The sequence below is a fragment of the Lutra lutra genome, chromosome 6 (genome assembly GCF_902655055.1).
Source record: "Lutra lutra chromosome 6, mLutLut1.2, whole genome shotgun sequence".
NCBI lineage: Eukaryota > Metazoa > Chordata > Mammalia > Carnivora > Mustelidae > Lutra > Lutra lutra.
In genome coordinates, this window is record NC_062283.1 from 142,079,315 (window position 1) to 142,105,801 (window position 26,487).

The 26,487-nt window shown below is 40.5% G+C and overlaps 2 protein-coding genes across 5 annotated transcripts in view; one reads left to right on the top strand and one right to left on the bottom strand.

Moving 5' to 3' along the window:
• CLDN20 (claudin 20) lies at positions 1–24,851 on the top strand. Of its 2 annotated transcripts, XM_047733403.1 has the most exons (3): positions 1–2,155; positions 12,060–12,287; positions 15,270–16,981. In XM_047733403.1, exon 3 carries the CDS (start codon positions 15,337–15,339, stop codon positions 15,994–15,996), a length of 660 nt encoding a protein of 219 aa, XP_047589359.1. In that variant the 5' UTR covers positions 1–2,155; positions 12,060–12,287; positions 15,270–15,336; the 3' UTR covers positions 15,997–16,981. The 2 variants fall into 2 exon arrangements, 1 of the variants encoding a protein (XP_047589359.1); XR_007128101.1 differs by lacking the exons at positions 1–2,155; positions 12,060–12,287 and adding an exon at positions 22,957–24,851 and having other exon boundaries at positions 15,211–16,558.
• TFB1M (transcription factor B1, mitochondrial) overlaps positions 1–26,487 on the bottom strand; it is a 72,812-nt gene that overhangs the window by 7,486 nt on the left and 38,839 nt on the right. The gene's annotated exons all lie outside the window — the stretch shown is intronic.

Here is a 26,487-nt window from a genome sequence, read left to right on the forward strand (position 1 = left end):
TTTTAATGTTGTCAGCCCCTTTCCAAACTCAAGTCTACTGGTATACCCAAATGACCTTCTAAAACTTCAAATTAAAGGATTTATAGCGAATTTAACTATTTGCCTCTCAAATCCACTCTACTATCAATGCTGTACCACGCTGAGATTGTTTCCCAACACTGGCAGCCGTGGCTACAAAAGGCGTGAGGCAGCAGTTCCATTTTGCAGGCCAGCCTGTCTAGGGCGTGACTGCTTACGAGCTCAGAGCAGCACTCTGGACTCAGACCTGGGATAAGAAGCTGTTCACTCTCCAGCCTCAGATACTGCCAACTTGGATCGAGTCAACGAGAGAAACGAGAACGCTGAAGAACGGGCAGTCAGTTCCTGACCGAGAACCGTAATAGGCCCAAGAGCTAAATAACCACCCGCGTGAAAAGACACAGGCACAACGGGGGCCACAAGGTAAGAAAGGGTCTTCAACACTTTCCCTGGCTTTCACGACCACTGAAGGACAATCCCGCGGAAGGAAAAATCATTAGGAAGCTACAGTTTATAATCAGCTGAACCGAAACCATAACTGGGAAAGGCTAGAAGGGTGAGAAGAAGGACAACAGAATTAATCGATAAGCCTTCAGGAGCGAGAAGAGAAGAATTTTCCAAGCTCGAGGTGGCACAGTCTCAGACTCGTTTAGATGGGATTGGAAAGGGTGTGGCTCCATCTACGACGCCCGGGAGCACCTGAGGTTTGGGAGAAGCACACTCAGGGTCTGGTGAAATGACAAGAGCAAGGTGGGCACCCTCGTGGATGCCGGGGTCCTGCACCCACCAGAGTCTGACTCTTCAGGTGCCTACACCAAGCTAATGACAGCCTCCAGTTACAACTGCCCCGGACACGAGTAACAGAGCAGCAAGTCACTAATGTCTGGGATACTCGAATTACATGTTTTGTAGAAAAACCATCACAAATATGAATGTACATCAAATTTCCTATAACTGGTTTATTCTGCCTGTAATCTTTGTCCTAGACCCAACTTAAGGACAGAATTTCCGTTTTGAAACCTTAAAATGCAAACACTTTGATAGCATCCCCTATGTACTCAACATGGGCTAAAACACGGTTCATGCCAACACATCTTTCTTTAAAGCTTAGAATTTGTATTTCCTATAGCAATATTAATTTCTCCATAAGTTCTACCCCACCTTTCCTCCCTCCTATAGATTTTTGAATGGTTTTTCTCTTTCTTCAGAATCATGAAATAGTCACAGTACTTCCCCCTCCGAGCCCAAGTATGTGAGAGACCAGAGCATGGCAGCGAGCTGAGAGCACGATGAAGAACGATCCCGAGAGGCCCACAGGAGGGGAGCAGACGGAGAGAGAAAGCATTTTATGGTGTAAATTACGCATGTAAACGTATGCACATAAGTAAATGCATGCAAACTGTGCATATTAGTAACAACAGCAGCAAGGTGAGTCAGGGTCCCTCGGTCCCAAGATAAGGAAACAATTTCAGGGAGGTGAATGCTTAATTCTAAACAAAGCACAAGAGGGACAAGAACTATCCAACGTCAGATTAGAGTTCTCTGTTCTATTTAACCTGGCGTTCCTGGATGATCACTGAAACCATGACCTTCCCCATAAACCCTGACTTTGATGTTTGTGAAAGAGCAGCAGGTGGAGGTGTCCTGTTCCCGCTGGGGCCACAGGTGGTAGCCCCGGGCAATCACGAGGCCCGGCCTCTGCTTTCGTAGGCCCAGAGACTGCAGCACCTCAGAACGATCTGTCCCCAGGGAGACTTTCAATCTAGGCGGACCCACAAGCACCGAATAAATACTGCTGCCATGAAAAATATTAATATTTAAAGATTCATAAATGAACATGGATGCAAACATATTAACTCATAAGGAGCCATAACTGCCAAAGAGACTAGACGCAAACTCAAGTTGCCCTGTCAGTACCTTCCTTTCCTATATGCAAACTACCTACAAAAGGAGCTCTATTAGGATCAGAGACCGTGCAGCACCATGGAATGGGAGCAAGTATGCACAGACTGGTGGCTGTAACGGGCACGGACCCGTCACGGCCAGCCTGAGGGCCTGACTACTCGCTGGCACAGGCACTGCTGGATTCTCCACATCATGTGCTTCAAGCGCCCACACCAGCGTTCCTTAGGCTGAGGTACTTGTTCTTTAAATGTACTCATGCTGTCCTGCCTTTTTTTTTTTTTTAAGATTTATTTATATGACAGAGATCACAAGTAGGCCAGAGAGCCCAATGTGGGGCTTGATCCCAGGACCCTGAGATCATGGCCTGAGCCGAAGGCAGAGGCTTAGGCTTAACCCACTGAGCCACCCAGGTGCCCCTGTCCTGCTCTTCTTGTTTCTGACTTGAAAGATATTCTGTCCTTTTAAAGGTGGATTCTACAGCTCCGGGATTAAACCCTCTACATGCTTATTTTACTTTTTAACTCATGGAAGTCTGGGGGTGCCTCAGGGTCTTCCCTATGTATCACCAGAGAGAAAAAAAATAAGATGACAAAACAGTATTAGAATAATTGGGGTCCCAGAAGAAGAAGAAAGAGAGGGGCAGAAGGTATATTGGGGCAAATTATAGTAGAGAATTTCCTTAATTTGGTGAAGGGAACAAGCATCAAAATCCCAATAAAAATAGGTCCACACACTATCATTTAATACTAAAACTTACAAGTCTCAGTGACAAAGAGAAAATCCTGAAAACAGCTTGGAACAAGAGGTCTGTAACATACAACAGTAGAAATATTAGATTGCCAGCAGGCCTATCCACAGATACCTGGCATGATATATTCAGAGCACTACACGAGAAAAATATGCAGCCAAGAATACTATATCCAGCTAGGCTGTCATTGAAAATAGGAGATAAAAAGCTTCCAGGACAAACAAAATTTAAAAGAATTTGCAAACACCAAACCAGCCATACAGGAAATATTGAAAGGGGTCCTCTAAGAAAAGAGAGAGCCTAAAGGTAACAGACCATAAAGGAACAGAGACAATATACGGTAACAGTCACCTTACTGGCAATACAATGGCACTAAATTCATATCTTTCAATAGTTACCCTGAATGTATATGGGCTAAATGCCCCAATCAAAAGACACAGGGTATCAGATGGATAAACAAGACCCACTGATACTCTGTCTACAAGAAACTCATTTTAGACCCAAAGATACCTCCAGATTTAAAGCGAGGGGGTGGAAAACCATTTGCCACGCTAATGGACATAAGAAGAAAGCTGGGGTGGCAATCCGTATATCAGATCAATTAGATTTGAAGACAAAGACTATAACAACAGATGAGGAAGGACACTATATAAGGGTCTGTCCAACAAGAAGATCTAACAATTTTAAACATCTATGCCCCTAACATGGGAGCAGCCAATTATATAAACCAATTAACAACAAAATCAAAGGAACACATCAACAATAATACAACAGATAGTAAGGGACTTTAACACCCCTCTTACTGAAATGGACAGATCATCCAAGCAAAAGATCAACAAGGAAATCAAGGCTTTAAATGACACGCTGGACCAGATGGACATCACAGATATATTCAGAACATTCCATCCCAAAACAGAATACACATTCTTCTCTAGTGCATATGAAACATTCTCCAGAATAGGTCACATCCTGGGTCACAAATCAGGTCTCAACTGGTACCAAAAGATTGGGATCCTTCCCTGCATATTTTTAGAATGTTTCAATGCTCTGAAGCTAGAAGTCAATCACAAGAGGAAAGATGGAAAGAACTCCAATACATGGGAGGCTAAAGAGCATCCTACTAAAGCATGAATGGGTCAACCAGGAAATTAAAGACGAATTAAAAAAATTCAAAGGAACAGATGAAAATAAAAACAGAATTGTTCAAAATCTTTGGGCCACAGCAAAGGCGGTCCTGAGAGAAACTATATAGCAATAACAAGCCTTTCTCAAGAAGTAAGAGAGGTCTCAAATACACAGCCTAATCCTACACCTAAAGGAGCTGGAGAAAGAACAGCAAAGAAAGCCTAAGCCCAGCAGAAGAAGAGAAATAATAAAATCAGAGCAGAAGGGCGCCTGGGTGGCTCAGTGGGTTAAGCCGCTGCCTTCGGCTCAGGTCATGATCTCAGGGTCCTGGGATCAAGTCCCACATCGGGCTCTCTGCTCAGCAAGAAGCCTGCTTCCCTCTCTCTCTCTCTGCCTTCCTCTCCGTCTACTTGTGATCTCTCTCTGTCAAATAAATAAATAAAATCTTTAAAAAAAAAAAAAAATCACAGCAGAAATCAATGAAATAGAAACCAAAAGAAGAGTAGAACAAATCAACAAAACTAAGAGCTGGTTCTTTGAAAGAATTAATAAAATTGATAAACCCCTGGACAGACTTATCAAAAGAAAAGAGAAAGGACCCAAATGAATAAAAGAGGAGAGTCATCACAACCAACACCAAAGAAATACAAACAATTATAAGAACATATTATAGGCAAATATACGCCAGCAAATTTGACAATTTGACAAATTTGACAAAATTTGACAAATTTGACAGGGCCAGACAGCTTTCCAGAGGAATCCTACCAAACATTTAAAGAAGAATTAATACCCATTCTCCTGAAACTGTTCCAAAAAATAGAAGAGGAAAACCTCCAAACTCATTTTATGAGGCCAGCATTATCTTGATCCCAAAACCAGACATGAAGACCACAATCAAGAAGGAGAATTACAGATCAATAACCTTGATGAACATGGATGAAAAAATTCTCAGCAAAATACTAGCCAATAGGATCCAACAGTACATTAAAAGGAATATTCACTATAACCAAGTGGGATTTATTCCTGGGCTGCAAGGTTGGTTCAATATCCGCAAATCAATGTGATACAATACATTAATAAAAGAAAGAACAAGAAGCATATGATACTTATTCTCAACAGATGCTGAAAAAGCCTTTGACAAAGTACAGCATCCTTTCTTGATCAAAACTCTTCACAGTGGAGGCATAGAGGATACATACCTCAATATCATAAAAGCCATCTATGAAAAACCCACAGGAAATATTCTCAATGGGAAAAAATTGAAAGCTTTTCCCCTTAAGGTCAGGAACACAGCAGCAATGTCCACTATCACCTCTATTCAACATAGTACTAGAAATTCTAGCCTCAGCAATCAGACGACCAAAAGAAATAAAAGGCAACTGAATCGGCAAAGAAGTAGTCAAACTCTCACTGTTTACAGATGATATGATACTTTATGTGGAAAACCCAAAAGACTCCACTCCAAAACTGCTAGAACTCATACAGAAATTCCATAAAGTGTCGGAATATAAAATCAATGCACAGAAATCAGTTGCATTTCTATATACCAGCAGAAATTAAGGAGTCGATCTCATTTACAAATGCACCCAAAACCATAAGACACCTAGGAATAAACCTAACCAAAGAGGCAAAGAATCTGTACTCAGAAAACTATAAAGTACTCATGAAAGAAATTGAGGAAGACACAAAGAAATGGGAAAATGTTCCATGCTCATGGATTGGAAGAAAAAATATTGTGAAGATGTCTATGCTACCTAAAGCAATCTACACATTTAACGCAATCCCTACCAAAATACCATCCATTTTTTTCAAAGCAGAGGAACAAATAATCCTAAAATTTATATGGTACCAGAAAAGACCTGAATAGCCAGAGGAATGGTGAAAAAGAAGATCAAACTTGGTGGCATCACAATTCCAGACTTCAAGCTACAAAGCGGCAATCATCAAGACAGCATGTTACTGGCAGAAAAACAGACACATAGATCAATGGAATAGAACAGAGCGCCCAGAAGTGGATCCTCAACTCTCTGGTCAACTAATCTTCGATAAAGCAGGAAAGAATGTCCAATGGAAAAAAAGAGTCTCTTCAACAGATGGTGTTGGGAAAACTGGACATCCACATGCAGAAGAGTGAAACTGGACCATTTCCTTACACCACACAGAAAAATAGACTCAAAAGGGATAAAAGATCTCAATGGTAAGACAGGAATGCATCAAAATCCTTGAGGAAAACACAGGCACCAACCTCCTTGACCTCAGCTGCAGCAACTTCTTCCCAGAAACATCAGTAAAGACAAGGGAAGCAAGGGCAAAAATGAACTATTGGGACCTCATCAAGATCAAAAGCTTTTGCACAGCCAAGGAAACAGTCAACAAAACCAAAAGATAACTGACAGAATGGGAAAAGATATTTGCAAATGACATATCAGATAAAGGGCTAGTATCCAAAATCTAGAAAAGAACTTACCAAACTCAACACCGAAAGAACAAATAATCCAATCAAGAAATGGGCAGAAGACATGAACAGACATTTCCGCAAAGAAGACATCCAGATGGCCAACAGACACATGAAAAAGTGCTCCACATCACTCGGCATCAGGGAAATACAAATCAAAACCACAATGAGAGACCACCTCACACCAGTCAGAATGGCTAAAATTAACCAGTCAGGAAGTGACAGATGTTGGCAAAGATGCAGAGAAAGGGGAACCCTCCTACACTGTTGGTGGTAATGCAAGCTGGTGCAGCCACTCTGGAAAACCGTATGGAGATTCCTCAAAAACTTGAAAATAGAGCTACCCTACGACCTAGCAATTGCACTACTGGGTATTTACCCTAAAGATATAAATGTAGTGATCCAAAGGGGCACGTGCACCTAAATGTTTATGGCAGCAATGTCCACAATAGTCAAACTATGGAAAGAACCTAGATGCCCATCAACAGATGAATGGATAAAGAAGATGTGGCATATATATGCAATGGAATACTATGCAGCCGTCAAAGGAAACGAAATCTTGCCATTTGCAATGATGTGGATAAAACTAAAGGGTATTACGCTGAGTGAAATAAGTCAATCAGAGAAAGACAATTATAATATGATCTCTCTGGTATAAGGAATTAGAGAGGCAGGGTGGGAGGCTGTGGGGGGTAGGGAAGGAAAAAATGAAACAAGATGGGATCAGGAGGGAGACAAACCATAAGCGACTCTTAATCTCAGGAAACAAACTGTGGGTTGCTGGGGGGTGGGAGGGAGGGATGGGGTGGCTGGGTAATGGACACTGGGGAGGTTATGTGCTACGGTGAGTGCTGTGAAATGTGTAAGCCTGGTGGTTCACAGACCTATACCCCTGGGGCAAATAATACATTATAAGTTAATATAAAAAAATAATAAAATGTTGCCTCCTCTGAAAAAAATAAATAAGAAACATAAATAAAACTGATGCAAGCTTTGTAATTTGGCAAGACCACAAAGTCCTCAGGAACGCACCGCACGCAGTGCCCTAGAGTGTGGGCTGGGGCTGGAGGAGGAGACCTAGCTGGGTAGGAGAGAGAGTCATGCAAGGAAGCCAAAGAGGAACAAGGAAAGAGGAAGGTCAGGCCTAAACTGGGGATCCTCGCGCACCTTCTCAGATACTGCTACCAAATGAGGATGTTTAAAAAAAAAAAAAAAAAACCCCACCATGTCCTGCTGTTCAAAGTAATGTGCAAGAAGGGGCAAGAGTGAGGCCCAACAAATACGTACTTATACCACCCGTGAGACTGACAAATCAGACCGATACGCGAGTGTCGCCACAAAAATCCAAGGAGTCTAAATATTCTAAAATAATGTGAGCAGGGCAGAAAACACGTCCCAAGATCCTTTCTCACAAAGACATAAAAAGGAGAAACGAAGCATCAAACTAAAGTAACCGATACTAAACGAACCTGAGTGTCCCCTTACCCACAGCTGGCTTCGTGTGCCTGCGGTTTCCCCCGGGCAGCACAGTCTGGAGGCAGATGATCCTCCTCCCGGGTCCAGTGTCAGAAGGTCACCAGTAGCCTAATGCTGTGTCACTGCGCCTACATCACTCCCCTCCCTTCAGCTCATCATACATTTTATTCTCTCCCACCATCATCATCATCAGAGTGAGTGCAGGACAGGAAGGTATTTGAGACCACACATAACTTCCATTACAGTGTAACTGTGGCTCAGTGTTCTACTTTATCATTAGTTATTCTTTACTGTGCCCGATTCATAAATTAAACTAGGTATGGATATATAGAAAAAAACACGGTGTATAGAGGGCTCAGTCCTATCTGCACTCGTAGGCATCCACTGGGGTCTCAGAACATCTCCCCTGGTAAAGGTGGAGGGGTGGGGAGTACTCTGCAGAAACACATTCCAGACTGATAAAAATCAACAATGACGATGGCCTCTCAGACATCTGAGAACATACGTAAACTAAAGAATATTCATCTTCATTTTTTTTTTTTTTTTCCAGAGAGAGAATGTGAACACACATGCAAGGTTGGGGAGAGGGCAGAGGGAGATGCAGAGAGAATCTTAAGCAGGCTCCATGCCCAGTGTGAAGCCTGATGTGGGGCTCAATCTCACGACCCTGAGATCATGACCTGAGCTGAAATCAAGAGTCGGACACTTAACCAACTGAGCCACCCAGGTGTCCCCTGAATTAACATTTTTAAAAAAGTCCTCACTATAACCAACTAATCTATAACCTACCAATTATAAAAGTTAATTGTCTCCAGGCTAGCCTAAAGCATTACTTTAAAATGACCATAAAGATGAAGGAAAATAACGAACTGATCATGCTCTCAGCTGATACTATAAATTTCCTAAGACTGGGTCAGAAGAGAACATTATTTTAAGACTAAGTCATTCACTTTAAATTTGTGGGACTAGAATAGGTGACTACTTTAACCTTACTCTACATGTTCATTATTTTTATTTTTTTCAGATTTTATTTATTATTTGACAGAGAGAAAGTGAGCACAAGTAGGGGAGCAGCAGACTCCCTGCTGAGAAGGAGCCCAATGTGGGGCTTGATCCTGGGACTCCGGGATCACGACCAGAGCTGAAGGCAGACGCTTAAACCAACTGAGCCACCTAGGCGCCCCTGTACATTCATTATTTTTAAGGCTAAACAGAAGACATGGTTTTTTAAAAATCAGAACCTCAGCTTTCCACTGGCATTAAGTGGGCAGCATTTTAAACATACCGTGAGTGGGCATCATCCCAGACCAATGACGTAAGAGCCATGGGGCCCCAGCCTCAGGCTTTTTGAAAGCCGGATGATGTTATGTGTGGGAAGGAGTGAGGAACCTATGTCTGGTGAACAAGCTCATACAAAAGTATGTATTGTTATGATTTCTAAAATTTTCTGTTAAATTATTAGGTCTTTCCGAGAAAAGAGAAAAGCCTGTCTGAATTTCAGATTATCATTACTCAGAAAAACACACTAAGGAAATCACACGTGATTTTTTCTTTAGAATAGCTACATGAAAACATTTTGAAGAAAATAGATGGGCTGCTGAGTCACGGGCCAGCTGCTCTGCAGAGTCGGTCATGGACTCTGCATGGGAAGTATTTTATGTAAAGCCACAGAGATGTTAGGGTTATGTTTTTTGCAGTTATCCGGACTACCACAGAAAGAAATGACTCGTTATAATAAGACCTAGAAATACATTCTTTTCAGGGCAACTGGGTGGCTGTCGGTTAAGTGTCTGACTCTTGATGTCAGCTCAGGTCATGATCTCCGGGTCAAGAGATCGAGTCCTGCGTCCGGCTCCATGCCCCGCATGGAACCTGATGAAGATTCTCTTTCCCTCTCCTTCTGCCCTTCCCTGCCCTGCTTGTGCTATCTAAAGAAAAGAAAAAGAAAAAAAGAAATACATCTTTTCTAAGTAGAGGCAGGGAAGTGCTAGGAGTGTATAAGGGCTTCAAAAATCACAATATCCTGGGCCTGGATCCCATTCCTGCTACTTACTCATTTCACAACCTTAGTCCAGGCACTTCTCCGGAGCTCAGTTTCTCACATGTAAAATGAGGATCCCTATTATTTCCCAGGCTTGCCCTGAGAATCAAGTAGCACAGTGCCTCAAATGGTACCCAGCATATAGGAAGCAATTTTATAAACAGTACATATTATTATTAGGCCAAAATGACAAAACCCAAGAGTTACAAAATGACTTAAAATTGCAGTCTCCTTTAGAAAGGACAAAATTATACTTTTAATCATACAAAGTTAATGTATAGTTTCATGTTATTTTATATGCTCAAAATCAGTATCTGAGTGCATTCAACAAGCACCAGTTGTACCCCTCCTATGTGCCTGCACCATTCCTGACACAGGAGACTCAGTAACGAACAAGTCATACAGGAGTCCTTGCCTTCACGGGGTTCCTCAGCCAGGGAGTTAGCAGCAGTGGGGCTCAGAGGTGGTAGGATTCTTGATCTATTTTGAAGTTTAGAACAAAATGATTTGGGTATCGGGTATGGAATCAAGGAGGTTTTTAATATCTGGGACCTGCCAAATCAAAGGAGGAGTTCGCCATGAATGGACGTGGGAAAACGAGAACGGGTGTGGGGAAGGTCAGGAGTTCGCCTTGTCCAGGACGGGTCTGCCACGTCCATCAGTGACGCCACACTGGCCGCTGGATATAGAACTCGGGTGTGCGGGGGCAGAGGGCCTGGGAAGAGGCAGAAACTAAGGTAAAGCTAAGATTTATCTACAAAAATCTTTGGACTTAAAGATTTAATTCTCTTTAATGTACACAGTGGAAGTGGATGAGGTCAGTGAGTTAGAGGTCTCTAGCAACCTCTACTTTTCCATCTCCTTTTTTTATACAAGGCATTCTACCTTGATTAAAGGTCTGTGATTTATGGAAGTTATTTGCATTCGGAAGTCTGCTCTTCTGAAAGAGGCTGTTAACATTTTATTGGGTAAGTGTTCGCACCAAGCAGCAGAATGATCACAAATGTTTTGAAAACAGAAATAAGGCCTCCTTACTCTGGAGGCCAGAGCTGGCAGCAGGCTGGCGCTTCCACCTGCTGTCAGGAAGCCTCGGCACAGGTGAATCTGTACTGACCGCAACGGAGAGCAAAGCAAGGCGAGGCACTAAAGGGATCTGGCGGGTTTCTTCTGCTACGGAAGAAACAACGATGCTGTTTCTGTTAGTGCCTGAAATGCAACTCTACTTCGTCCAGGATTTACACAAAGAATTGTTTAAATATGTCCATGAAAGAAAAGTTTATATATTAAAATCTTAACACGATGGCTAAAAAATCCACAGGCTTTAGATTTCTAAGAGAAGAAAATACATCGCTAAATGCCAGACTTAGAAAAGATGAAAACAAAGCAACAAAAACAAAAACAAAAATCTAGAAAAAAATCCAGATAATTGAAATGTGTATTTTTTTCACTGCTTTTAAAGAAATGGCTGAGATCTAATATGGCTATCAACATTTGGAAAATTTAAAAAAAAAAATCCAATTTAAAATTATCTTCTTTTAGTGGCTATGAATTTATAGCTTGTAGAATTAAAATTAATGAAGAAAAAGAAATATGCAAACCCAAAATAGATGGACATGAAATATGTCTGTATCTTTATTCATGGTAGTAGGACCTCAATATTTGATTCCCCTGTTTTACTTAATATGCTCCCTCACATCATTTTGGTGTAATTTCCTCATAACATTATCTAGAAGTTCTAATTTATTAAGTTACACTTCAGAAACCTTTCTCAGTGGAAGGAATAACAGAAGAAATTTAAGGACTCGCCCACCCCCCCCAAAACACTTGTAGGTTTACTGGTCAGATTGTCATCAGCAGTTGTTGTTTTCTTTTTCCTTTTAAAAAAAAAAAAAAAGTATATATATTTTAAAAACTTCTGAATTTTTTTTTCAAAGTTACCGATTTTGTGACTCTTGATTTCAAGCAAGTCACGAGCACTCGAATAAAAAGACAGTCTCAACTATCACTTGCAAAGCACAATCTAGTTAAAAATATTTCAGACCACATTCTTTAATTGGGGACATAAAAGAATAAAAGAGATCTTCCAACACAGATAAAAATTCAAAGATAAATTATAACTGTGGATTAAAACACAGTATTAAAGGAAAAGAAAGCCTTTTTGTAAGCACCCAAATAATTCCTCCTCTGTATACAATGACACAAAAGCATTTTCAGCTTTCAGGTTTCGACAAATCCTGTTGTAACAACAACTCCCTCCCTTCCCCGCCTCTCCTTTCTTAATTCTCCCACAGCTCAAAAAATGAGATGGAGAACCTGGTATTTATCTTCCAGCACCATCAGCAGTTTCTACCTCAGATTTCCATGTTGCTCTTTATCTGCAAGTTAACTTGTTGGAGCTTCGTCACTAATACTCGGAAGCTGGGAGATGAGCCTCATGTGTGTGGCTTCTCCTCCTCAGACACTTTCACTGGAAGACACTGACAGAGGGGAGTTAAGACACTGACGGCTCCTGACAAAAGGTATGGAAAATGAGAAGCTTCAGGGATGCTCAGAAACATAGAGACCTTTAAGTATCGTGTAGCTTGGATTTTAAGTTGTAAATCTGTATTTTAAATGTTCGTTTTGTTATGAATAAATCTTATCTGGAAAACGGACTTTACATCTTAATGAAATCCACTCCAGATTTTCTGCTGGCAAATAGCTGATAAAAATTAACATTTGTGGGTTCTGTATGCAGAACGTTCTAGAACCACACGAGCCTTCTCTATTTAGTACTAAGTTTGTACCTGCGACCCCACTGCTCCTGTTTACTTTCACAGCACTTCACCACCACCGCCACCAGTGAAACAAAGTGTGCTTTTATTCTGTACCAGACAGAAATTTGAGAGAACAGGCCACAAACTGTATCATACTTGCGGCTGGAGAAGGAAAAAAAAAAAGAAAGAAAGAAAAAAAAAAAAGACTTCATAGCATTTTTACAAAGGAGCAGAATAGTGACCTTCATTGTAGAGAACAAATTCTTTCTGCGTAAGTTCTCTGCAGAAGAAAGCATTTAAAATCCAATATTCAACAGCAAGCGAGCACTCTGCTAGCTGAATGCAATGTCATATTGTTTACACTGATTGTGGCTGTCTGTAATTTATCACTGCCAGTACTTGTTAATTAAGATGAACAAGCTGTCTGCAAGCCTGAATTACACTGAAATTTATGAAATGTATTGGTTAATGGGAAGAAAAAGGTTATAATTGGGAAGCTGAGCACAAACGGATCAACACATAAAGGTTACTCAACCAAAGTAAAAATAGAGAAATGAGATGCTCTTAGAGAATGGGAACAGCAATCTCGACACCGAGGAAACCCTAAGCTGAAAATGGTCTGGGAAGGCGGTAATTTAACGAACTGGCTGGAGTGTGAGACGTTAAAACCTAAACCTGAAAACAGCTATTATAAAACTACAAACGTGTTTCATTTTCTTCTAGAATCTTTAACTTCTGTTCTATTTTGGTCTCAGATATGAAAAGAAATTTGGAAAACAGAAAGACATGAACCGTATGGTTCCACACAAAGCCTAACTACTCTGATGTGTGTTTAAGTCTGATATTTAATTTGAAATTTCAGGAAAACACTTCCCTAAAATTGTCACATTTAAGACTGCGAACAAAAATAGAACAAAGGAATTTCGACAGCCCAGGATTTAACTTCTTAGAGAAGCAGCGTTCTAACTCTGGGAAGTATGTCCTCTTGATACCGGAGCGGATTAGTATTACTTCAGGTATTACAGAGAAGCCCAGCATCAGCCTCCTTGGGCGAGTGTGAGGCTGAGCCATGCGTCCTCTTACTGCCCTCTCAAGTGCTTTTCTTTCTAGATGGGACAGGGAATGAATGCAGTTGACAGTCAATGGTGCTTTCTGCCTCCAGATGCAGCATTTTTCTCTGCTCCCGGGGAGCACACGGAGAGGCTCTCACCAGGGTATACCGGGGTAACGGTGGGGAGAGACGGGGAGAGGCAGGAAAAGCAGGATACTGCTGCTGAGACCTCTGTGACACAGGGTGATTTACTGCCTCAGTGTCCTTCCTAATCGGAAAAAAGATGATGCAAAAAGTTCTATCTGCAGTTTATTTCAGCTCTAAGATTCTATGTAGATCAGCTCAATGAAGGAAGAGAAAAATTTCAAATGCCGTTAAATATCAATTGTCACATGACATAAAACAAACATACTGATAACAGAGTCAATTTTAATTTGTGGAATACTTCTATGTGTCAGATATTGTTCTAGGCCCTTAAAATGCATTTAACTTTTGATATATATACATACAATAATCCTCCCCCTTTTCCAGAAGAGGATACTGAGGCACAGAGAGGTTCTGGAAAGCTAAGAGTTGACCCAAGTGTTTTGGATTCAGAGTCCATACTGCCTTTTGTGAAATATACATGAATTGTGGTAGAACCACAATGTCTTAATACATCATTCAAAAATTAATGCAGAAACACAAAAAAGCTGTTATTACTGTATTTCTTCCAAGGCAGGAAGTGCTTGCCAGATTAAAGCATAGCCAAGTCACAAATTCAGTGCTATCTTTTCTCTCCTTGAAAAGAAAGAAAAAAAGGAAGAAAAAAAAGAAAAAAAAAGTTAAATTATTTTTGGTATCCTTTTACATACAACTAATGATGTGGTTATTTCTGGCCTGTAATTTCAAGATTCAGTGTCACTACTTCTGAGTCCGTCAGGATAACCGGTTTCGCAGCAGACGATTTCATTTGGGTCAGGGAATGATTCTGGTCCCAATTAGACAGGATCTCACATTCTCATGAGCAGGAGACAGAGGCTTAATTGTTCCAGTTTTGAGTATCCTGTACCTGATGTGAAACGAGTGTTAACCTAGATAAGGATTTTGCAAAAGTTTATTAACTGGAAGTCAGGGATAATCATGCCTATGGCTTTACCTTCTCTCTGCGAATTTCCTTTCCTCCTTAAACAGTCATATATCTGGCACATGGTGGGTGCTTAATTTTTTTTTTTTTAATAAAACCATCTTTTTAAATACTTGAAACTTTTCCACTATGTATTTAGAAATCATTTTTAAGAACTGGGCTTAAACACTGCTTCTAATTAAGATACTCCATAGGTAATAAGGAAGAGATAGTTTTAAAAACCTCTAATGCTATTAAAATTCTTATTAGATCCTCCAGCTGGAATCTGATATGTCAGAATTTCCTAAGGCACACTGCCCACGTTATAGACAACTTCAGCAAAGTTTAAGTTTTAAAAAGAACAAGTGGATAGCTCTTTCCTTTATGCCATGTATCAAGCACCGCCCAGCCTCCGGCACTCAGGACAATGGTGGCCTCTGAGGGCCTAGTGTGAGTTTTTCTCCTAGGCTACCATGTCCTCATCTACTGTGGGGTCTATTCAAATGTGTTCTTTGCTCCCCCTGGACGTGGAAATGGAAGCCCTTTGTTTATGCTTTCTTTCAATCCTCATTTTGTCTTCTTTTCCTAGCCTTTGTCACTTGGTTCTCTGCCGCAGAGAGAAAGCTACAATCCTGATCAAAGATAAAGGTGACGTCATGGTGTCAGCTGGGGTCCAGCTCCTTGCTTTCGTCCTGGCCTTATCCGGAGTGTCTGGAGTACTCACAGCCACTCTGCTGCCTAACTGGAAGGTGAACGTGGACTCGGGCTCCAACATCATAACGGCCATCGTGCAGCTGCAAGGGCTGTGGATGGACTGCACATGGTACAGCACCGGGATGTTCAGCTGCACCCTGAAGTACTCCATTCTGTCCCTCCCCGTCCACGTGCAGGCCGCACGGGCCACCATGGTCCTGGCATGTGTTCTGTCTGCTTTGGGGATCTGCGCTTCTACAGTAGGGATGAAATGCACTCGCTTAGGAGGGGACAGAGAAACAAAGAGTCACGCTTCTTTTGTTGGCGGAGTCTGTTTCATGTCTGCCGGAGTCTCTGGTTTGATACCAACAGTGTGGTACACGAAGGAGATTGTAGCAAACTTTCTGGATCTGACAGTTCCAGAAAGCAACAAACATGAACCTGGAGGAGCCGTCTATATCGGATTCATTTCGGCCATACTACTCTTGATCTCTGGCATGATTTTCTGCACTTCCTGCATTGAAAAGAATCCAGAAGCTTGGCTCTATCCACCCAAGCAGCAGCACATCTCCACCACACAACCAGAGGGCAATTCAGCATACAACCTGAAAGATTATGTGTAAATAGCTGAATGAGCATGGACTTTTAGATGCCTGCTGTGACTTCTGTCTTTTTGCTTTAGAGAAAAAAATCTAAATGAGGTCACTTAAAATGCCGACAAACTATTATGTACAATTGTTTATCTATTTTAAGATTATTTTTCCATTACTATTTTCATGTTTTATCGAGAGGTGTATAATTGAGAGAGGTTCTGTTATATTAAGGCCATTCACTGATGGCTTTTTTCCCCCCTTTTAAGATAAACTGTTGATGTATCTTCTGGGTTGTTACTGATTGGATCTTATAAAAGAACTGAACTGCCAAATATACAAAAAAGCACCTTTCTCTGGTGTTGATCTAGGGTACCATCTGCTTTTGGTGTCTGTCTACAACACCACAGTGACTTGCTTCTGTTTTCAAGCCCCGCTGTTTGAACCTAAGGGAAAGAGGAGATGTCCGCCTGTCTTCAATGCTGCCCAAAGCAGCCTCCCTGACTTCCCACCTACTATAACCCTCCTGCTTCTTTTTTCATTTTAGAAACATCATGTACGTGTGTGAGAGCCAACAATAGGACATTCAGAGTTGGTAAGTGCTACCATAGCAAAGCAAAACCAAACCAAACTAAACGCACACTGAAATCTCTGGGACTTGAAAGCCTTAGGTACAAAGTAAGTGAGAATGACAATAGTTTGACAGAATGTGCAACAACTGCCACTCCCGCTGCTAGCAAGAGGATGTTCCAGATAAAGTCCAATTATCCTACAACAATTCAGATCCCTCCAATCCCCTCTCATTGGTTACGATTTGGATGATAGAAGTTACTTTTAAGTTGTCACTTTTGTTCTTAAGTTTGATTCATGTTAGCAGAACCTTGCTGTTCTCTAATAAATGAATTGCTTCAGTTAGTTAATAGGAAAACAAAGTATAAAGAATGTTTTTAAAAATATAAGTTAAATTAAGAGATGTAATTCATATAACAAGAAAATAAAAACTGGATTTTCTAATGTGCAACGGGGACAATGCACACTGTTTCTAGTAACTCAGATAGTTTACATTAGTCATTGTTCACCATATAACGGTAAAGAGAAAAAAAGGACGATTTCTTTGTACTTTAGTAACTCAGGAAGCGGCAAGAATTCCTTTTATGTGAGAGCGCGTATTTTCCACTTGTGCCTATAGAAGTAGAGACTAAAGTATTTTATACCTAGTTTATGCATTTCTCTTCTGCAATAATGTCATTAGCTATTAACAGAATAGCTAAAGTGAAAAGGTACTATTTCATTTGGGAATCAGGAAAAGACTTATTTAAACAAGTTGAAATGATCGTTTAAAGTATGGATTCCTGGGACACGTGGGTGGCTCAGCCAGTTAATCAGCTGCCATTGGCTCAGGTCATGATCCCAGGGTTCTGGGTCTGAGTCCCACATCAGGCTCCTTGCTCAGCGGGGAGACTGCTTCTCCCTCTGCCTGCTGCTCCTCTTGCTTGTGCTTTCTCGCTCTGACGAATAAATAAAATCTTAAAAAAAAAATTGATTCCCTTAGGAATAAAAATGTTTTCTAAACAAATGTCATACTAAAAATACCTGATAAAAAGAATAGTTTTATGCAAATTAATGTGACGGGATTGCTAGGACACCTATATGGCCTTCTCATTTGGCTTAATGTGACTGGCTTCATTCGCAGTTTACGTATCCTATAGTCCTATACTAAAAGTTTAGTGAATATATCCTATGAAATATATACTTCAAAAAATAATTTTTACTTAGCTCTGGAATATTTTCTTAAAGAGATGCAAGAATGTCTTGAACTCCAGAAAAGCACCCATTTCATACATGTAACGGCCTAATTCTGTCCAGACCGGACATATCAATGATAACGTGTCTTGGAATCCCTCCATCCCATACCCCCTGCTGCGCTGCTCCACACAGAATCCTCCCACACTCACCCCGTGCCTGCCTAAGCTCCGACATCCTTCAGGGTCAGTGGGGTCTCCTTTGTGAACACAATCCGGACTCCTGAAAAAGTTTGCTGTTTCCATCTCTGTACTCTCACAGAATGCTCTATCACAAATTACTAGCTTACACGATTGCACTTCCAACTAGACTGGGAGACAAGTGTGTTTTTTTTTTTTTTTTAACCATTGTATTCTCAATAACTCGCAAAAGTGCTTACAGGGCAGGCCAGTCCTATTTCAGTCCTTCATGTACGTACACTGACTGGTTTAAACCCCACAAAGACTCTAGGTGGCAGGTACTATTCTTAGTACCTAGGGGGAACTGACGTAGAGAAAAATATCACTACCTAACTTGCCCAAGGTCTTCAGCTAATAAATGGAGATGGCATTCAACCTGAGGGAACCTGGCTCTGGAGTCAGAGCAGGTGAGTACAACGTCACACAGGGCACAAGTCTACACAGTACATATTACTGAATCTAATAGTAAATATTCTGTTTCTATTCAACACTTACTTGGTTTTTAAAAAAGACTGGTAATTTTCTACTTATAAAACTGGTTTTAGTTTACACATTTTTATTTTAGACTTGCCCACTTTCAAAAAGAATTTGAGGTTACTTACAATAAAATTTCTGGCATAGTAAGTACAAAAAACATGATAAAGGTGAAAGACTAAAGTTAAAAAGAAAAGAAAGAAAAAATGCTATTAAATAATCCTGGCTAAAGGCTACCAAAGGATTTAAACATTAAACAGTCTAGAACTTCTAAGCAACCAAAGCACAAAAAGCCACACAAAAAATCTGACGGCTCCATCTCTGGGTGGGGGCCCACCAAGGCTACTCTGGGCTTTCCCCAAGCTCCCACTGGGCTGCGCAACCATCCCCAGCTGGCTGTGAGTGCACGGTGCTAATGGTGCCTCCCTTGGTAGGTTAGGGAACCACTGCTTCTAGGAGGTGGCCAGAGCCAAAGACTGGCCACAGAGGTATACAACAGGCTGCTTCCTTGACTGACTCTGTGGGACAATTTGTGCCCCAGAGCTCCCCTTCTCCCTGCCACCCTATAGCCCGGTGGAATCAGGTTGAAGGAAATCTCCAGGCAGAACAATATTCCTGGCTTAGCTTTTTCCCCTTTGCTTTATCCTGCTTCCCACACCACTGTTCTGAGAGCACTCAATACACCACCTTCACAAAAATTCTTACCACAATCTCTGAATCCACAACACCAGACCTAACACGGAAGAATATTATTTAAGCAGAAGAACGTTAAATCTTCTGACCTTTTGTCCAAAGGATTCTCAACTACAGGATAACATACAACAGAAATATCCTCAATATCAGATTCTGAAAAACACAAAGGCATGGCTTTCTTACGTGAATCCACCCATTTTACTAAGCTCGAGATTATTTCACAGAGAAGTCAAGGCCTTGAGGGCTGTCAGCAAGGATAGCTGAAAGCTTCTGAAATGTGATCCTCAAAGGTCAGGCGTGGATGCCTCAAGTCTTGACCTTTTCTTTATAATGTCATGGGTGTATCATCATTAATTCATCTAAAATTGTATTGACAGTATGTTTAAATCTGTACCATGTTTAGGGATAACTTGATCCATATGCAGTACTCCTAATATGCAAAATTAGATATAAACTATATGAAGTTCTTAAAAATTAAAATCTATACAACTATATCAAAATATACCAACGTAGTCCATAAATATTTGCTTATAATCATAATAGCTACTTTCCACTAACTGCCTCCCAATGCTAGATACTCTCATTACTTCACATTGATTATCTCTATTTCTCAAAACAATCCTTCAAGGGTGACAATACTGCCCCAATTCAGGTATTAAAGTTCAGCCTATTAACCTAACCAAGTTCTCATAATTAGGAACATTTGAATTCCAGTAGGTCTAGCTTCCTTTAAAGTACTGCCAGTTCTTCCACTAGAGTGTACTGCTCCTATCGTGCTAACCGAAAGAGCCTGTTGCAATTCTCCTTTTATAGTGACTTACCTAGTGGGTCCAACTACAGTATAGTGATGAGACCTAAAGCCTATCCATTCTATTGGAAGTATTTCCTACAGAAATAAAAATAAAAAAGATTTATTTTTTTGAGAGAGAAAGAGAGCACACAATGGGGAGGGGCAGGGGGGAATAAGAGATTTATATTCCCAAGCAGAATCTGTGCTCAGCATGGAGCCTGACCCAGGGCTCGATTTCACAACCCTGAGATAAGGACCCTGAGATCATGATCTCCTGAGATGACGACCTGAGCCAAAACCAAAAGGCAGATGCTTAACTGACTGCGCCACCCAGGTGCCCCTGTCGGAAGTATGTTAGGTTATGAGCCCCATGACCACAATTTTAAAAGAGAAAAATGACACAGAATTTTGAGGTTCTAGCTAACAGCTTAGTAGTCCTCAAACTTGAGTAACGTGAAGAACAGCTTCATCAGTAGGTCAGTAAAAAATTACCACAGAACCCCAGAAATATGTGGATTCTCAGAAGACTAGAGATGTCAGCTTGAAACAAGTATTATTTGCTCATGAAGCATTTTTTAGTCATGAATTTGCACTGCAAAAGAAGTATTTTGTCTTGTCATTGGAAATATAACTCAAAAGTGAAATAGAAATATAAAACTTTAAAAAATTCTAACTTAAGGGGTGCCTGGGTGGCTCAGTGGGTTAAAGCCTCTGCCTTCGGCTCAGGTCATGGTCTCAGAGTCCTGGGATCGAGCCCCGCATCGGGCTCTCTGCTCCGCAGGGAGCGTGCTTCCTCCTCTCGCTCTCTCTGCCTGCCTCTCTGCCTACTTGTGATCTCTGTCTGTCAAATAAATAAATAAAATATTTAAAAAAAAATTCTAACTTAAACTCTATATACTACAAACTCTAGGAGATTAAGGCACACTAGAGTAAGCCAAGAGATATAATTTTATGACTCTAAGGGGTTGCATTTTCTGTAGATATAGAAGAATTTCTATAGGGTTCAAATTTTGGTATAGTACTGGGGACAGCACTAGAGAAGTTAATGAGAGTAATGAGTTTAGTAAGAATTTAGGTCGACTAGCCAGGAGAGGATTGTTACAGTTCCATGGAAATAAAAGTTCTGCTATTAAAGCTTGATTATAAATTAGTCTAAAGACCAATAAAGAGAGGGGATTACAGATTCTCACAGGAAAAAGCCTAAGTGATTATAAATAAGTTCTTGAAATACCACAAAAGCAGTGCTCATATCTAATTCTCAGGATTGGTTGAGAATAAGTACTGAATTTTAGTAAGTTTCTTTGAGCGTCTATAGAGAAGTAACCTCCCTCTCTCAATTCCCCAATGAACCTGCCTGTACTTCTAAGCATATTTTACTTGTATTGTGGTTAGTGTGTTTATGACTTTCTCCCCTTGTGCTCACAAAACGTTAGCCAAAGGGACAGCCTTATACTGTTATTTTATCTTCTTTATAAAATTCTTACCCTTTCTTACTTAAGAAAATAAAAACTTTAAAAGCTTGGTCAATACAATTATCAGTCAAATATTTTCTGGCTTTCCTCAGAGTATTCCTGATCTGCTCTAATATGGTAAAACTACTTCAGAGCAGCAGAGAATTCTTTTAGAACCAAAATTTAATCATTTGATTTACTGTTTTGCTTTATTATAATACATTCTCTCCCCCTGAAAACTGTGCTCCTAGATTACAAATAAATTCCCTGCACGTAATATTTACAACATGATAAAAAGCATGTAAGAAAATCGCTGCAAATATGTTTAATTTGCTAAAAAGCAAACATCCCTCAGGAAAGTGAACCAAAAATATAGCTAGCATTTTTCCAAATAATAAGTATTTTCATGAGGCCTTAATTCTAGAGGACAGAACATGTAATCAACTAACTACATGTGTATCTTATCCCAAAATCAAAGATAAGGTTGGTAACAACCTCTAAACACCATCAAATGACCTCAAGTAGGTAATGAAAACAAAGAGAAACTTTCCACTAAAAATATTCCAAAGTCCAATGTAAGAAACCCTTGGTAAAATTTAAATAGCTTAAAGACTCTGGGTTATGGTAATAACCCTAACTATAAAAGCCTGGAAGTTAAGATCTTGGTATATTTGGGTTTAACACTATTCAAAATGTTATATATACACATATGTGCATTACAAGAAAAAAGCAAGATAATATGGTCAGTTTTCTTCATTACAATGGCCACCTTAGTTCTAGGACAGAAAATACCTGAAAGCACAAATATTTTTAAATCTGATGATGCCCTACAAGACATCTCCAGTCATTGAATTCAGTCTAGGATCTAACAGGGTCTATTATTTTGGAAGAAGTGATTTAAAATGTCTGAAACCTGGAGATGCTAAAGGGAGGTGGTACTGATGAGTTCTCTGAGCCCGACTCAGAAAAAGCTGAAAACTGTTATGTAAGTGGAAGATGGACTGAATTCCTATAGTCACCCAAAAGCTCAGCTAGTTGTGGTGGACAACTTGGCAGAGGAAGTGGAAGGTGGTAGCAGAGAATATGCGGACTTCACAGACCATGCTTTAAGACGTACAAGCAGGTCTAACACTACCGTTTGGGACCCCATTCTAAATATATAATCTGATTCTACTTAACTCTAAAAGCCACATTATACAGTTTTTTTTTTTTTTTTTTCATGCTATGTATTTTCCTTAATAAATCTCAAGTAACATAAGGGAAACTTTACATGACTCTATTCTGGAGAGTTTCAGCAAGCAAGAAGGCATCTGTTCATCACAGCTATAAACTCCCTGAAGGCAGGCTCCATGTCAGACTGGATTCCCCCCTAGTTCCCTTTACCTAAGCCCAGGCCTTTACGTGCAATAGCTACTCAATACACATCTGACAAACAAACAAAAATCTTATATGTCCGGTAGTGACTCATTCAGTAGTAGTTATGCTAAGACAGATACCACTGTATTGATTTTTATTTTTGGCAGAGAAACTTTGTAATTATCACTCTTCTGTAATTAGCATATAATAGTAACAGCCTAGTTTAATATCCAACTATTTTTCACAGATGATTAATCACAAGTAATACTTCCAAAACAGTCTTTCAAAAAAGTGGAAAAAGGAGGACTGGAAGAAGATGGTGGAGTAGGAGGATCCTGAGCTCACCTCCTCCCATGCACACACCAAGAGCTACATCTGTGCAACTACCTCTAAAAATGACCAGAAGACCAGCAGGACAGACCTTCCAGTCTATCACAGAGAGGCTGCCACACTGGAAAGGGGAGGAGGATCAGAGATACAGTTGGGAACCAAACCCCCAGTGAGACTAAGCACAAGGAGAGGGACAACACAAGCACAGAGAAGTGAGAGGACTGGATCCAACAACGAGCAATGGGAAAACAAGTAGCCATTATAACTGGCTTTGAAAACCAGGGAGGCTTAACTTAACAGTACTTTAAAAATCAGGGGGATTAATTCCAGGAGAGCAAGAGGGACAGGAAACTGAGTCCCCACCCTTAAAAAGCCAGCATAATAAATAACTCCATCCAAGACACACTACAAAACCAGCAGTATGAGAAATGACTATGACATACATGAAGGAGGTTTACTTACTGATCTCAAAATGTGCACTAACAGGGCAGGGATCTTTAGAAGATCTCTCAGAAAACAAAAGTGCTGGCAGGCAACATTTCTCTTCCTCTCTCTCAGCCTAGGTTAGCTGGATGTTTCTGGGAACTGGCACTAACACTCTCCACCTGTCTAGCTAGCACTGCACACCCCCCCCCATGATCACCTGTAGACCGGCCCCATCTAACCTGCCTGTTTTGGCAGGCGTCCCTCCAGAGTGGCTCTTGCCCTGCCATATACTGCGAACAGCCCTGGCAGGGAGTGGGACCACTCCAGAGTGACTTCTGCCCTGGGGAGAGGGAGAGCTAACCCCACACAGCAGTTCCAGTAGTTGAGAATTTTAGCTGGCTACACAGGGACAAAGTCCTACCATTCATCGTGTCCACAGCTGTGGCAGAGGCGGCCTGCAAACACCTAGTCTGACTGCTTCCCTTGCCCACCTACAAGCCCACATAGTCTTCAGACAGTGCAAGGACTCAACGCAAGGATTCAACCTTGTCCAGTGCACCCAGAGCATGCAAAGTGGGTCACAGCAGCTGACTGGGCTGAAGACAAATGTGGCTCAGTCACAACAGTAGGGCACATGCAGTCCGTACGGTAGACCTCCCTGGAGCACCTGCTTCTTGTGACTAGGGCACCACAGGACTTCTACACTAGGCCATGACCTTCAAGACCAGGAGACTTGGCTGACCTCCCCTACTCAAAAAAATAAATAAATAAAATAATAAATAAATAAATAAATAAACCCGAAAGCTAGACAAAAATGAAGAGATAGGAATACGTCCCAAATGAAAGAACAGGATGAAATCACAACAGAAGAGCTAAATGAAATGAGGATAAGCAAAATGCCTGATAAAAAATAAGAGGAATGCTCATAAAGATATTGGACTTGAGAAAAAAAAAAATGGGTGAATCCACTAAGAACTGCATCAGAGAGAGAGAAAATACAAAATGGAACCAGTCAGAGATGGAGAATTCAGTAACTGAAATAAAAAGACACAACAGAGGGAATCAGTAGAGGATTAGGGGAGGCAGAAGAGTGGATCTGTGATCCAGAAAACAGTAATGGAAAGCAATCAAGCTGAACAGCAGAAAGAAAAAAGAGCAAAAAATGAGAATAGGTAAAGGGATCTCAGTAACATCAAGTGTAGTAACATTTGCATTATACAGATGCTAGGAGGAGAAAATATAAAAAGGAAGTAAACTTGTTTGTGAAGAAGTAAGAGCTGAAGCCTTCCCTAATCTGGGAAAGGAGGTATCTAAATCAGACAGCACAGAAAGCCCCTAACAAGATTAACCCAAGAAGGTCTACACCAAGGCACAAAATAATTAAAATGTAAAAAAGTAATAATAAAGAGAGAATGTTAAAAGTAGCATTAAAAAAAAAAAGTTACATACAAAGGAAACCCCATAAACTATCAGCTGATTTTTCAGCAAAAACTTTGCAGGCCAGAGGGAGTAGCATGATACCTTCAAAGAGCTGAAAGGAAAAACAACAACAACAACAACAACAACAACAACACCCCAAACCTCCAAAAAACCCAGGCAATCAGAATACTCTACTCAGTGGGGTTATTATTCAGAATTGAAGGTTAGATAAGGAGTTTCTTAGACAAACAAATATTAAAGGAGATCATCACCACTGAAAAAGACTTAAAAGAAGTGTTAAAAGGGACTTGAGTGGAAAGAAAAGGTCATAACTAGAAGAAAATTATGAAAGAAAAAGCCTTCAGAGATGAAAGCAAACTTCTGATAAATCTAGTAGATTAAATCACTTATGGGGCACCTGGGTGGCTCAGTGGGTTAAGCCTCTGCCTTTGGCTCAGGTCATGATCTCAGGGTCCTGGGATTGAGCCCCGCATTGGGCTCTCTGCTCAGCCAGGAGCCTGCTTCCCCCTCTCTCTCTGCCTGCCTCTCTGCCTATTTATGATCTCTCTCCCTCTGTCATATAAAGAAATAAAATCTTTAAAAAAATATATTACTTATTAAGCCAGTATGGAGGTTAAAACACAAAAGTAGTAAAATCAATTGTATCTACAAAACTCAGCCAAGGGATTTTGCTTTTTATAAAATAAAAAAATGTAAAATATGATATCATATACATAAAATATGGAGGGGAAATAAAAATTTAGTGCTTTTAGAATGTGTTCAACCCTAAGACATCAACTTAATACAGACCACTATACAATAAGGTGATATATACGAGTCTGTTAGTAACCCAAAATCAAAACCTGTAATAAATACACAAAAAATATAGCAAAGAAATCCAAACATAACACTGAAGAAAGCCATCAAACCACAAGAGAAGAGAGCAAGAGAAGAAGAAAGGAATAGAGAACTATAAAAACTGAAAAATAATGAACAAAATAGCAATAAATACATACCTATCAATAATTACTTTAAATGTATATGGACTAAATCCTCTAGTTAAAAGACATAGGGTGACTGAATGGATTATAAAAAAACAACAAGATCCAACTATATGTTGCCTATAAGAGACTCACTTCAAATCTAAAGACACATACAGGGGTGCCTGGGTGGCTCAGTGGGTTAAAGCCTCTGCCTTCGGCTCCGGTCATGATCCCAGGGTCCTGGGATCGAGCCCCACATAGGGCTCTCTGTTCGGCAGGGAGCCTGCTTCCTCCTCTCTCTCTCTCTGCCTGCCTCTGCCTACTTGTGATCTCTATCTGCCAAATAAATAAATAAAATCTTAAAAAAAAAAAAGATTTAAAGACACATACAGACTGAAGGTAAAGGGCAATAAAACCATACACCATTCAAATGGAAGTGAAAGAAAAACGTGTCAGGGTAGCAATACTTATATTAGACAAAAAAGACTTTGTAAAACAAAGACTGTAACCAATGACAAAGAAGGGCACTACATAAAGATAAATGGAAAAATCCAACAAGCCGATACAACAACTGTAAATAGCTATGCACCCAAAATAGGAGCACCCAAACACATAGAGCA